General features: G+C 43.8%; 1 protein-coding gene across 2 annotated transcripts in view; it reads left to right on the top strand.

The window, feature by feature from the left end:
* Positions 1-14642, top strand: part of ARMC8 (armadillo repeat containing 8) — a 107878-nt gene that overhangs the window by 21240 nt on the left and 71996 nt on the right. The window contains exon 2 of one of the 2 annotated variants that reach the window (XM_008049279.2): positions 4855-4931. In XM_008049279.2, the coding sequence (XP_008047470.2) occupies positions 4855-4931 (77 nt within the window). Of the gene's footprint in view, positions 1-4854; positions 4932-13965; positions 13988-14642 lie in introns of those variants that run through there. The other variant, XM_008049280.2, reaches the window with a different exon arrangement.

Raw genomic sequence — 14642 nt, 5'->3', positions numbered from 1 at the left:
TTCCTTTTTGTTTTTTTTTTTTTTCGAGTTGGAGTCTCACTCTGTCGCCCAGACTGGAGTGCAGTGGCCGCTCCCGGTCACCGCAGCCTTGACTTGCTGGGCTCCAGCGATCCTTCCGCCTTAGCCTTCCAAGTAGCTGGAACTATAGGCACGCGCTACCACTCCCGGCTAATTTTTGATTTATTGTAGAGATGAGGTCTTGCCAAGTTGCTCAGGTGGGTCTCGAACCATGGGCTCAGGCAATCCACTCACCTCAGCCTCCCAAAGGCGCGGGATTACAGGCTGAGCCACCAAGCCCGACTTAGACTGACTTCTAAAAGGCAAGAAGAGGTCTGAGAGGGGAGAGGTGACCTGATCTACGAGGGGGAACCGAGAAAACTCCAGAATTTATTTATTAAAAATTGTGTAATTATTCTTACGTGTTTAAACTTCAGTCACCTTCAGGAACTCTCTGTTTGATGCAGTACACCTATTGCATCCTAAGTGGAGATGCCTTCTTCACTTCTCAAAACAGTTTTTGAACTCATCAATTTTGATGCCTTTTAGTGCTCCTGCTGTTTTTTGTTTTACCTCTTCCACATCAGCAAAACGTTTTCCTTTGAGGACTTTTTTTTTTTTACTGGGAAACAACAACAAAAAGATGCTTGGGGCGAGATTGGGTGAATAGGGAGGGTGGGTTTAATCATAAACTGCTGAACAGTGTGCAGTGTGGGCAGGTGTACTCATAAATCACTCATTATGAAAGGGGCAAACAATCGGGCATGGTGACCCTCGTGTGTAGTTTCAACTATTGGAAGACTGAGGTAGAAGGATCGCCTGAGCCCAGCAGGTTGAGGCTGTGGTGGCCATGACCGTGCCACTGTACTCCAGCCTGGGCGTCAGGGGGAGACTCCAACTTCAACTCCAAAAAAAAAGGTGAGGGGGCAAACACATTGAAAGAATTTCCAAAAAACTTCACTCGAACTGAACGCAGCCTCTCATAATGACGCTAGCTGGTTCACCCATGCCGATGGCTGCCTAGGACACTTACCTAACGGGAGAAGCCTACAAGGGACCCGCCCGCCAAAGGGTGATTCTGATTTTTTGGGGTCTCCCTCCCACAAGGGAAAACAGTGAAATGCCAGAAATGTCCCATCCAGACAGATGAATGGATATGTTAGGCAAAAGTGTAAAGTGTGGCTGAATAAGTGACTTTATCCCTTCCGCTTACTTGCTGCCAAGGCTGTTTAGATGATCGCTTTTGTGTAGATGATTACCCATTGCAGATTGTAAGCTCCTTAAAGGACAGGGCTCTGCCTTCAGGTTCTCATACACCTTCTTTGGCATCTAGCGTGGAATTTTGAGCAAAAGGCAGTCTGCAGTCTCCAGTCATGGGCCGTCTGTTGGTTAGCCTTTTGTGTTTCACACTCTGTGGTCGCCTCTCTACCCTCTTTTTCAGTGGCAGCACCTGTCATGCTTGCTGATGGTTTATTTCTGTTAGCTTCACATGCCCTGTGGCTGCGATGGTGACACTGAGTCCGTCTTTTCTTGTTCATTCTGCACACTCTTACTTTCTTTACAAAACCAAGTTCCCTGATTCTCCCAGCTTATTAACTCCTTACTTATGTTGTGCATGCCATACTTCATTCTTGTATTCTAGTAGGGAACATGCTAATGTAAACACAATTGCAAGAGAATAGGAATTGTTGAGGACAGGGACTGCGCCTTACTAACTTTTTCCTTAGAAAAGTAAATTTATTTTTAATGTTTTACTTAGTGCCTTCCTATAGGTGCTTGTTGCGTGTTGTATTGAGTGAAACAGGCACATAGCAGCCAAGAGTGTTGCTTTAAATGGGGGAAATTTCTGTTGTTTATGAGACACATCTGAAACTCAACCACCTTTTTTAAAAAAAAAACATAAAAAACCAAAACACATTGAGAGGCAAGAGATATATAGATGTGGGAAGTAAGCCAGGTGTGGTGACTCACGCCTGGAATCCCAGCACTTTGGGAGATGGAGGCGAGGGATTGCCTGAATCCAGGAGTTCAAGACCAGCCTGGGCAACTTGGCGAGACCTCGTCTCTACAATAAATCAGAAAAATTAGCTGGACATGGTGGCATGTGCCTATGGTTCCAGCTATTTGGAAGGCTGAGGTGGAAGGACCACCAGAGTCCAGCAGGTCGAGGCTGCAGTGACTGTGAGCATGCCACTGTACTCCAGCCTGGGCAATAGAGTGAGACTCCAACTCAAAAAAAAAAAAAAAGCTGTGGGGAGTAAAGGTGGAGGAGAACAGTACAGTCAAAGATGAGTCCCTGGGTTGGAGGGAGGCTACAGGTCTAAGGTGCTCAGAAGAACTTGCTGTGCTAGAAAGCTAGGAAGACGTAGACCAGGCTTGGGGGCTCACACCTGTAATCCCAGCACTTTGGGAGGTGGAGGTGGGAGAATTGCCTGAGTCCAGAGGTTCGAGACCAACCTGGGCAACTCGTTGCTACAGTAAAAAAATGAGCTGAGCGTGGTGGTGTGCACCTATAGTTCCAGCTACTTGGAAGGCTGAGGTGAAGGATCACCTGAGCCCAGCAGGCTGAGGCTGCGGTAGCGGTGAGTGTGCCACTGTACTCTAGCCTGGGCGACAGAGTAGGACTCCATCTCAAAAAAACAAAAAAAGAAAAGAAAGAAAGAAAGCCAGGAAAACATATGTTCTCCAGTGGAGTGACAAAACTTACCTGTGTATTACAGGAATGCTTTTTCAGTTCTTCTCTAGCTCTTGCTCTTGGTGTGTTGTTTCTTGATAGATTCGTGCAGTTATGTGTGTCCTTGCTTAACATGTAAGGATCTGACAAATGGGTAAAGACCATGAGATGCTCCATTTGTAAACCAAGGAATTGGGTTGATGGTTGAGAGTCCTTCTAACTCTGTGATTCTGTTATTTTGAGGAAAATAGACTCTGTTAGCAGGTGTTTTGGCTTTCCCCTCCCTGGTTGGCTCAAGACTTCTCATTACTTTTTCTTGTTGACTCCCACTGCTTGTTCCTTGTCAGTGGAATTCACACTGAAAACAGGTATTTGAGACAGCCACAGTAGTGCCTTCCTGTAGTTCCAGTATTCTAAAGATTGAGGTGGGAGAATCCCATGAGCCCAGGAGTTCAGGATCAGCCTGGGCGAGACCCTATCTCTTTAAAAAAAAAAAAAAAAAGCAAGTATTTGAGTTGCCTATGAGAATATTTTGGTGCAAGTTCAGAATAGAAAAATATGCTTGATTTTAGTTGTCTACGTATATTATCAGAAGAACAGAGTGTGTGTAGTTTTCCAGCTATTTTTGGTGACTCTGAAGTTTAAGCTGGCACTGTAGCTTGGCAATTAGCTCTTTCCTCATTTGGGGCTCTGAATAAACTAGAAAAGCTATTTCTTCCTCCCTATAATAATTTTAGAGTGTGACGGCATTTAAGGATATTCCAGAGGCATTAGAGAGAGCAGGGAGCAAAACTTCCTTTTCTCTGGTTCTTAAACATATTTTCTTTGTTTTAAATAATGCTAAGTATTGAAAATTAAACATCAAAAAGTGGTGCCCTCCCCAAATCAGTATTACTGGAAATAACATCATAGAGCAAAGCTCACCCCACAGGTAACAGGAGGTAAGTTTCCCCCCCTGCTCGCCACACTCTGATGCTCTTCTCTACCCAGCCGTCTTCAACCCGGTCTCGGCAGCTCTCTTAGGCCTACAAGTCACCCCAGTGCTTAATTGTTTTCCTTCTCAGGAGGCGTGACAACTCCTTCACTCCATCTTCTGTTTCTCAGTTATTTCTGCCTCATCAGGAAGTTTCTCTGCATCAGTCTAAGGGTCTCCTCTTGTATCTAGATTACCCTTTGTAGAATGTTCCATGAAGTTCTCACCCTTTTCCTTGCCTGAGAGCCACGTTTTCTCCTTTAGGGTGTACTAAACAGATGAGTAACTTTCTTATATTTTATTTATATGAACGTGCCATCCAGCAGCGAATAAAGACTCTTAGCTTGCTTCCTGCTACCCATGCCCAGTTTTCTGTTGACAAAACTTGCAGGGCTCACTGCAAAGGTCCCACTGCCCAGTTACGTTTTTACTGAGAACTGGGTGTCTTCTTTCTTCTGTCTTACTGTTTATCTTGTTGTTACAAGCTTTTGTCAGACTGATTTAATAAAGTATTTACAGAAATGTATTTCATATTGTCCCCAATGATTCTAAGTTATCATGTGCTTTATAATTATGTTGATTTTCCAAACTCCTCTGCCAGTTTGTTTGCTTGTTTTTTGAGTAGGAGTTTCATTCTGTTGCCCAGGCTGGAGTGCAGTGGCATGCTCACAGCCACCTCAGCTTTGACTTACTGGGCTCAGGCGATCTTTCTGCCTCAGCTTTCCCAACAACCAGAACCACAGGCGCGTACCCCCATGCCCGCCTAATTTTTTGATTTATTGTAGAGACGAGGTCTCGCCAAGTTGTCCAGGCTGGTCTTGAACCCCTGGACTCAGGCAATCCTCTCACTTCCACTTCCCAAAGTGTTGGGATTACAGGCGTTGAGCCACTGTGCCCGGCTCCTCTGCCAGTTTTAAGACATTTGTGAAATTGTAATATTCCATGGACTTTCGAAATATGACATTCTTAGAAAAAGATTACTCTTTAGCAACTTGAACTGAATACTGCAGTTTCCAATTAGTTTGATACTGGAGAGAGAAAAATCACTTGCTTAAGTAGTCCAGTCTATAAGGCAAAAATAAATATTTCATAGAAGTTTCAATACATCCGCCTTAAGTTAGATTATGAAGCTACTTGATATTGTGAGTGATGCTGTGAATTTGTGATTTGCATGGCTTCAGATGTCATAATTTTTCCCCCCACTTTCTAGGAAGTAACAGCTAGCAGTCGCCACTATGTTGACAGGCTATTTGACCCTGATCCCCAGAGAGTTCTGCAAGGTGTCATGTAAGTAGTATGTATTTCAGAGTCTGTTAAAAGTGTTGTTTGTTTTCATGTCTTAACCTGCCAAATATTACAGTTTTGGAAATACAGTTGTAACTTTTTTCTTTCTTTTAGCTTCTTCTTGCAGACTGCTTATTTATGACTTCTAATATTTTACTGTAAATAACTGTCTTTTGGATAGTTGTTAACTGACATGGTTAACTTCATTTTTTTGTAGAATACTTGCTTTACATTTTTAGAAATGTTTTCTTTGGAGAATGCTTTTGCTGCATTATTTAATATCTACAAAAGCAAGAGAATAAAACTGATGGTCTTCTATAATTGGAAAGTAGTGGAAGAGTAGGTCAGTAGTGTTTTTTTAAAGTTCTGTTTTGGTTTTGGTTAACTTATTAACTCTCACCAAGGTTCAAATCTATTGATGTTTTAAATATCAGGGTTTAGAAAGCAGTCATTAGAAAATTTAAATAAACTCTTGATAACCTAAATGCCCTCTTTGCTCCAAATTTTCTCATGTTTAATGAGAGGAAACATTTTAAGGCAAAATACCAGAGCTAATGATGCTTTTAAAAAGAGGGCAGCTGGGCTTGGTGGCTCAGGCTGTAATCCCGTGCCTTTGGGAGGCTGAGGTGAGTGGATTGCCTGAGCCTGCAGGTTCAAGACCCGCCTGGGCAACTTGGTGAGACCTCATCTCTACAATAAATCAAAAAAAAATTAACCGGGCATGGTAGCGCGCACCTGTAGTTCCAGCTACTTGGAAGGCCGAGGCGGAAGGATCGCCGGAGCCCGGCAGGCGAGGCTGCAGTGACCGGGAGCGGCCACTGCACTCCAGTCTGAGCCACAGAGTGAGACAACAACTCAAAAAATAAAAAATAAAAAAATAAAGAGGGGCAAATGGAATGAGACTTTAAGCGACTGAACGATGAATTTCCTCTTTGAGTTTCAGATGATCATGTTACTATTAGCACGTTAGCGCTCAGAGAAGGTCTGGCCTAAGGCTTGTCAGGGACTGGGAAACAGGAGGGCCCACAGGCCTTCACTGTGTCCAGCAGCAGAAGGGGCCAGAGAGGACAGGATGAGACACATCCGAGGGGCAGGGAGGGCCTCGGTGCGAGAGTCTCTGTCTCCTCCTAACCCTTTGCATGCTATCAGCCGAGTGGCAGGCACTTCAACTCTTGCCCACTCTGGCAAGGCCTCCTGCCTCCGTTGCTCCCCAAAGGCACGACAGGAGGGGTGTCTTCCAGAGGTGAGTAAAAGCGCCTGCAAGACTGCTTGACGGTTCAGATTGAGCTGGAAGGAGTAAGAGGAGCTGGGGGGACCTGCCTGAGATGCTTGACGTTTATCTTCACATCTTCTCCATTTACAAAAGCAGCAGGTGGTATTTCTTGTTTTTCATTATGTTAATTTTGCCTTTGTCCTTCAGAAGATTTTATTATTTAATCAGCTCTCTTTTCAGATTGGTTATTACCAGAAAAAGTGGTATTACCTCCATCTGTTAAATGAATCAAAAGGGTCGTACCCACACACAAAAATTAGCTGAAGGAGGTAGGCTGGATTTAACACCTTCCTTAGACAGGCAAGCTCTCTCTACATACTGCCAGATAGCTCTGTATATAGATAATGCTAAATATCACTCGACATTTTTCAATAGTTCAGTTGAAAATGTGAGACTCGTTCATGTTCAGATAATGATGTCAGAATATGATGTTATCATTATTGCTGCCACTATGTTTAGGAGAAAGATAAATTTTTCTTTTTTTTTGAGTTGGAATCTCTCTTTGTCTCCCAGGCTGGAGTGCAGTAGCACGCTCCTGGCCACTGCAGCCTCGACCTGCTGGGCTCTAGCGATCCTTCCGCCTCAGCCTTCCAAATAGCTGGAACTACTTTAGGTGTGCGCTGCCATGTCTGGCTAATTTCTGATTTATTGCCAAGTTGCCCGGGTGAGTCTCCAACCCACAGGCTCAGGCAATCCACTCACCTCCACCTCCCAAAGTGCTGGAATTACAGGCTAAGCCACCAAACCCGACCAGAAAGTTAAATTTATTAATCAAGGATTCCGAGGCCAGGTACAGTAGTTCATGTTTGTAATCCCAGGAGTTTGAGAGACCAAGGCAGGAGGATTGCTTGAGGCTAGGAGATCAAGACCAGCCTGGGCTACTTAGTGAGACCCTATCTCTACAAAAAAAAAATTAGTCAGGTGTGTGGCATGTACCAGCTACTTGGGAGGTTGAGGCAGGAGTATCACTTGAGGCCAGCAGTTCAAGGGTACAGTGAGCTAGGATTGTGCCACTGCACTCCAGCCTTGGTGACAGAGTGAGACCTTGTCTCTAAAAAAAAAAGCAAATAAAGGATTCTGTGTGATAGACTTGTATCTTGAGTTGTAACTGATATGAGTAGCTAGTTTGAAAGTTACTTTGAGAATTTTTTTGATTTACCAAAGAACACTATAGCTTCTCAAAATTTGATGAAATATCAAATAAGCAATAAAGGAACATTGGGAAAGACTGAATTATAACACAGCAGCTAAGGTGTAGTGTAATAATTTTAGTGCCTCTTGAAAAATTACCAAGCCTAAGACGATTAGCTGTCAGCTAGACAGACAAGGCTTATGAGAAGGGATGGTGGAGTAGAAAGAGCATGGGATTTGGAGTTGGACGGAGGTGGGTTGGATTCCTGGTTCTGACATTTCCCCAGAGGGTCTCTTCCCAGCTGCACTTGGGCAAGTTTCTTAATTTCTTTAGCCTCAATTTCATCATCTCTGCATAGAGAATATCACTGCCCATCTTGCCCTGTTGTGAAAATTAAGTCAGAATTATAAATTGGCACTTAAGTGGTTGGTTGTTATTAGCCCCAGTTTAAAATAGGTTCAAAAATAAGATGATTCTCTTTTAAGAAGAGAAAGGAAAACTCAAAAACCAAACAGATAAGACAGTTCACACTGAAGTAGATGAGAGAGAAGGGCTAGAATTCTTGACTCAGACAAGAGCTCGTGGATGATGATGCGTTCTAGTAAATGTGATTGCGCTCATACTACTAAAGTCTGTCTATAGTTGGAAAGGAACGGGTCACCCACCGTTTCTTCACGTTATGTCAGAGTAGAGCTGAACTTACGGAGATATGTGTAATGTGATTTGATAGAGCTTCCTTTTCGTCAGATAGAAATATATGTTCTGCCGGGCTCGGTGGCTCAGCCTGTAATCCTGCGCGTTAGGAGGCTGAGGTGAGTGGATTGCCTGAGCCCACGGGTTCGAGACCTGCCTGGGCAACTTGGCGAAACCTCATCTCTACAATAAACCAAAAATTAGCCAGACGTGGTAGCGCGCGCCTGTAGTTCCAGCTCCTTGGAAGGCTGAGGCAGAAGGATCGCCAGAGCCCAGCAGGTCGAAGCTGCGGTGGCTGGGAGCAGCGGCTACTGCACTCCGGCCTGGGCGACAGAGTGAGACTCCAGCTCAAAAAAAAAAAAAAAAAGAAATATATGTTCTTTCTGACTTAATTCTTTCTTGAACTTTGTCACTGTCTGAAAATTAATCGTACATGGTCAAGAGAATGGAAAGTGAATTATGCTTTTAATATTTTATATATTTTTAAGTACTCTTGTTTAATACAATATTGATAGAAGAAAACAGGAACCAATGATATTTTGGGAAAAGAATGTTGACCAGTTCTTTTGTGTTTACATACATTGCCCAGTCATCATTGAGTCACACAGAGACCATTACTAGCCCAACATAGGTGGAGAGGAGGTGGCCAGAGCGAAAACAAACAAAGGTAGCCTGTGAATTTTAGGGAAGGGAAAGAGGCTGAAATAGCCATCTTTTAATGCAAAATATTTAATTGGAGAGGCATAAAATAATTTTAAATTTTTTGTGTGTATTCATGGGGTACAGGTGCAACTTTGCTGCATTGATAGAATGCATTGTGATAAAGTCAGGGCCTTCAGCACATCCATTCCTGGAGCAATGCGCACGTACTCATCAAGCCACCTCCCATCATCTTCCCCTTCCCCCACCCCTCCCGATCTACATGGTCCAGCATTCCATACTGCTTCCAGGGACGTAAAATAATTGACGAGAATTGTAGCTTTGGCTACAAGCCAGCCAGAGTTTTACTATTTTTTTAGCTACATTAAATTTGATTTTTTTCTCAATAAATATTGTGAACATGTACCAGGCATGGTGGTGTGTGCCTGTAGTTCCAGCTGCTTGGGAGGGTAAGTCGGGAAGATCGTTTGAGCTCAGGAGTTCGAATCCAGCCTGGGCAACATAGTGAGACCCTGTCTCTAAGAAAAATAAATAACAAAAATATTGTGAACTTATATACTAGCAAGAAAAAAAATCAAAGAAATCAAAGATGAATAATGAGTTTTTTTCATAGTCTAACTAATCTACTGAGCTGAGTTAGAACTATAGCTCTAATCATATGTAGGAAACTTATTTGTAGATAACTCACACCAAAATGGACCATTTTACCTCGTCACTGAGTTTGCCCTTGTTGAAGAATAACTTTACACATCAGAACTGCTTCAATTTCTATTGTTAAAGAATGGGGCGTTACCTAGAGATAAGTAAACTTGAATGGTCCTATTGTATCAAAGTTTGAATACAAAATCAGCCCTTTTTCTCCAAAATTTTATGGGCATAAGTAAATAGAGGGCCATTAAGTAAGAGGAGAGACAGGAGCACAGAGAAGAGGGAAGTCACTGTGTAGGTCATAAATGGGAACCTCTGCACCAACAGCTGAGTAAGTACGTCAGAGAAGCCCTCTGCGTCGCAGGTTCTGAGCTTCCTCTAGTGTGGAGGGCTGTGTATGACTTAAAAAAACAATTGCAGGACTTTTTTTGGTTGAGGTTATTATGGCATTGGTTCAACCATATTAAGTCTTGTAGTTGAGGAATAACTGTTCAGATGTTTTTATAGATCATGAGTCAAAGCTTAACACTGTGTGTGTGTGTGTGTGTGTGTGTGTAACATAACCACATTAGAGATCTGGTTTTTATATTAGTGATTATTCTGATCTGGTTTTTATATTAGTGATTCTTATTGAAAATACCAGCAGATACCCCTAGTGGCCCTATGTTGATATTGTTATGTTGAAAGACAAACATGACTGACCTAGTAGTTTCAATTTTAATAGAATTGGAAAACTGCACTAGACCTCTGGCGATTCAGCCAGGTGGCTGTGGATACTGTTGAATTGTGTGGTTTCCCCAAGCATTCATTTCTGAAGTGTCTTCTGCGTATTTAATGTGTGATGACATGCGTTTATTTGGGTAATGATATTTAATTTCCTGATTCCAGGAAACTGTATCTCTGGTTTCAGTAGAATATGGACAGGTTCCATTTTTCTTGCACAAACTAAAGATAGGAGTTCCTGTAAAATGTAGCCTTTGGTATCTGAGAACTTTTCAGTTAAAGGGTTAAGTTTTAGGATTCCTTAAAATAACTATCCTAAAAAAGAAACATCTTTTCACATCCTAATACATTTAATCAGTTATTTAAAAAAGTGTTGTGGGAAAAGATGTACAAAGACAACTTTAATACCAAATACAAGGGAGTGCTTTGAGTCTTACTTGTTTTTTTGTTTTTTGAGTTGGAGTCTCTCGCTGTCGCCCAGACTGGAGTGCAGTGGCCGCTCCCAGCCACCGCAGCCTCAACCTGCTGGGCTCTGGCGATCCTTCCGCCTCAGCCTTCCGAGTAGCCGGAATTACAGGCATGCGCTACCACGCCCGGCTGGTTTTTTGATTTATGGTAGAGATGAGGTCTTGCTGCCCAGGCGGGTCTCGAACCCGCGGGCTCAGGCAATCCACTCACCTCAGCCTCCCCAAGGCGCGGGATTACAGGCTGAGCCACCGAGCCTGGCTTATAGTGCTGTGTTTTAACTGAACCTTTTCCGATTTTGACCCACGGCTACTTGCCCTCCTGGCACAGTTTCCTCCAGCGTCCCATTCAGGAGGGACCTGCTGCTCCTGTCTGTAGCTTAGGGCCAGAGAGCCAGTGTGTGGTGGCCATGCCGCTTGGGTTTGCGTCAGCAGCAGTTAGGATGTCTGCACAGCAACGAGTTCGCCTGAGGATGCGCTTCTCAGAGCATGTCTCTGTGGTCAAGGGAAACGTGGCTGTAATTGATCTGTAGCTTCAGTTCTTTTAAAGGTAATGCTGGTTTTGGATGATTTAAGGTTTTCAGTTAAAAGCTGTCATTTTTGACTGTTAAGGAATAAATAGTCTCGTACTTGGTTGACGGGAGACTTTGTTTTCCAGCAGATCTAGATCCTAATTCCTTTTTTTGTTTTTCCCATTATTTTAACAGAAACGTTTAGTGTTTACTTTCTTTCTTGGTTTTGAACACATTTATGATGCTGTAACTTAGACGTAGTCACTGTGCATGGTGTTTCAACGTTCAAACCCCTTTTCTAGTGAAAAACTAAAATTAATCTCTTTCAGAGCAAAGAAAGTAAGTGAAGCAGAAAGTTTAACCTCATGTGAAAGTGAGTGCTTCTTAATTTAGCCCATTTATTAGCACGCAAATGTAAGGTTCTAGCGAGATTTTAACGGAAAAATGTTCTCTGACAAATGCACGTTTGTAACGTGCTAATACTGACTTCTCGTCTTTTGTTCAAAGTGAGATGTCCCTAAGGCTTTTTGGCTTTTCTACTTGGATGTTCTTATCTCACCTCAAAATGATTCAGTGTGTCCAGAGTCAAGGCAGGGCCTTGTCTTGCTAAGATAAGAGATATCTTCTCTAAGTTTCCCGCTCTTTTCCGTACCTGTGGGGCCATACGTGAAGTAGTCATCAAGACATGTCACATACTGTGTTCCCTGTACCTGTTAATTGTTTTGTTACTGCTTCCTCACTTCAAACGTAGTTTGAATGAATGATTTCCGTAGCTGCTACTGTAATCAGTCTCACATAACCAGGTGCCTAGATGGATTATTCTTCAACAAACATTTCTGAGTGCCAGCCTAGCGCCAGGCCTAGTGCTGAGTGGGACGTAAGGATGAGGAAGCAGACCCTGCACTGGCGGCGTGGGGTCTAAGGGAGCAGTCGGGTAGCCAAAGAGGCGGTCCACTGTGGCTGGACTGTGAGTGCCATGATCGCGATCAGCACAGGGGTCTTGGGCTACCACGGGCATGCACCAGCCGCTCAGTTGCCCCTTTTGACTCCAGCCTTGCCCTCATTCCAGTCCATTCCACATCCCGCTTGTCTTCCTCAGTCACTGCTTTCTCCATGTCCTTTCTGGGACCAAAACCATAATTGCTCCTTAATCCACCCCTTCGGCTTGTCTCCGCTCCCTCTCCCATTTCCAACTTTATGCCACCCTACAGTGAGCTTTTTTTCCTTCCAGGCTCATTTTACTGCCTGGAAACATGGGCTTTTCACCTCCGGTATGGGCTTCTGAGAATGGCTTCTTTTGCCCTGTCATCTACTTATCCAACGCCTGACCGTGTTCTAAGGTCCGTCTTAGTTCCTGTTGTTGCCTGTTGATAAGCTCATTGGGTATCTACTTTTCTTAGCCTTATAAGCACTCCGTTTATGCTGTAGCATTGGGCCTTGCATTGTTAGTGTTATTTTGGGCTCTCCAAGGGTATTGTGAACTTTTCAGATCAGCCATGTCATTGAGTATTGCTTTTGTATACCTCATAGAGTCAAGCACAGTACTGGGCTCAAGAACTCTAAGTGTTGAATTTTAGTAGAGTATAAGTAGGGCATTTTCCCCCAACATTAAAAGTTGGTAGGCATAAGATGGCATTCTTCTGGTCTACTGGGAAAAGGATGTCTGACTAAAAGTTAGGAACTTTTATTTTGCATAAAAATGTAAAATTGAAACATAGGCGGAAAGGAAAATGAGTTTATTGAATTCATTTGTCTTTTCCATCAGTTGGTTTTAAATGCCTGGTGTGCCGGAGTTAATGGAAAAAACACCTGACCTAGAAGACATGGGTTGAGGCTGGCTCTGTCATGAATATGTGTTTCTGAAAAAAGCCCACACCTGAGTTGTAGCTTCCTCATCTGTAAAATATGGTTAATATTACTCAAGGTTACGATGAAGATGAAATAAAGTGGTAGATATGGAATGTACTGTGGACTTGAAGGTAATAGATAAATCTTGTCTAATTTTGTTATGTTTCCATCATGGATAATAGTTATGAGTTTGCATTTTACAAACATGGATTTCTTTCTGTATCTTTTCTCCCTCCCTCCCTCTCTCCCTTTTCTCCTTTCCTTCCCTCCCCTTCTCTCTCTTTCTTTTCCCTCCCCCTACCTCCCTCCCCCTTCCTCCCAGTGCAGTGGCACAATCACAGCTCACCACTGCCTTGACCTCCTGGGCTCAAGCAATCCTCCCACCTCAGCCTCCCAAGTAGCTGGAACAGGCATGTTCCACCACACCCCCCCTTTTTTTTGGTAGAGGTGAAGTCTCACTATGTTGCCTAGGCTCTTCTTGAACTCCTGGGCTCAAGTAACCCTCCTGCCTCCGCCTCCCAGGGTGCTGGGATTGTAGGTGTGAGCCGTTGTGCACAGCCAAAAAGTGGATTTCTACATGGTACAATTTCTGGAGTCTCTGTAATTAATGATCTGCTGATAGCAGCTTCTCTGGCATTTCCAGGCCACATTGGCGTTCCTGCCTCTCAGGAGAAGACAGACGTCTGTCATACGAAGTGATAAGTGTGTTGTGATAGAGGGCGCCCAGGAGGGACGCCCGGCCCTGCCCCGGGGATGTCAGAGCCTGTTTCCTGGGGGAAGTGATGCTGGCTTCCGAGCTGGCGTCTGAAGGACGAGTGAAGTCAGCCGGAGGCGGGACGAGGAGCGGGGGCGGGGAGGGGGGGGAATGGCTCTGCTCCAGGAACCGAGGGAGACTCGTCGTCTGGACGATGGGAGGTTGGGCCTGGCTGCCCCTGAGGCTGCTTTCTCAATCCAGCCCATACCGTGCTCAGATCTGCTGAAGATGGGAATGTGTGATGGCTATTGCCCCTTCTGATTGTAACTCTTTATAGAAATGATCTGCTGGCATTCCTTTATAGGAACAATGGAGTGGCATCTATTAGCATCTTTCTCCTTATCTGACATAGGTATGTTTACTTAACAAAGCCAGAGGAAGGAACTTTTTCTGTAGACATTTGTCCATTTTATTAATTGTGTTCTTTTTCGTTTGCATTTACTCTGTTACTATTGGCTGCCTCCTTCATGTCCTTTTTGTAAGTTGTTTTCAGAACTAGAAACTTGGTTTTGCGGGGATTTTTGTTTGCTTTTGTCTATACATATCTTTTACTTTGGTGTGGTTTCAGATGTTTGGAATGAGTTCATATGTTAATGTAGGGACACTTCATTTCTGCTTAGTTTAGGAAGAATGGAGAGCAAACTGGGGAAATATTATGACTGGGAGATCTGAAAGACAGAGAGCACCCAGAATGGTACCTAGAACAAAATAGGCTTGAAATAGATAGCTGCACAAGGGGATGTGGTGTGTTAGGATGGACAGAAAGCATCGAGAGAGGGAGAGAAGATGAAAGTAAATAACAAGCTGTGGGCTGGGGTCTGTAAGCTGGCGATGAGGAGCTGCAGCAGGCGGGCAGCCACCGGGTGCAGGAACTTAGCCTGTTGCTGCCTGTGTTGTGCTTACTGGGGCCTTGATGTTGCTTAGCCCTTTTTTTTTTTCTTTTTTTCTAAGTTGGAGTCTCACTCTGTTGCCCAGACTGGAGTGCAGTGGCATGCTCCTGGCCACCG

This window comes from Carlito syrichta, unplaced genomic scaffold (genome assembly GCF_000164805.1).
Source record: "Carlito syrichta isolate Samal-C Ts95f unplaced genomic scaffold, Tarsius_syrichta-2.0.1 Scaffold131333, whole genome shotgun sequence".
Classification (NCBI taxonomy): Eukaryota; Metazoa; Chordata; class Mammalia; order Primates; family Tarsiidae; genus Carlito; species Carlito syrichta.
This window is presented reverse-complemented; position numbering and strand designations above follow the sequence as displayed.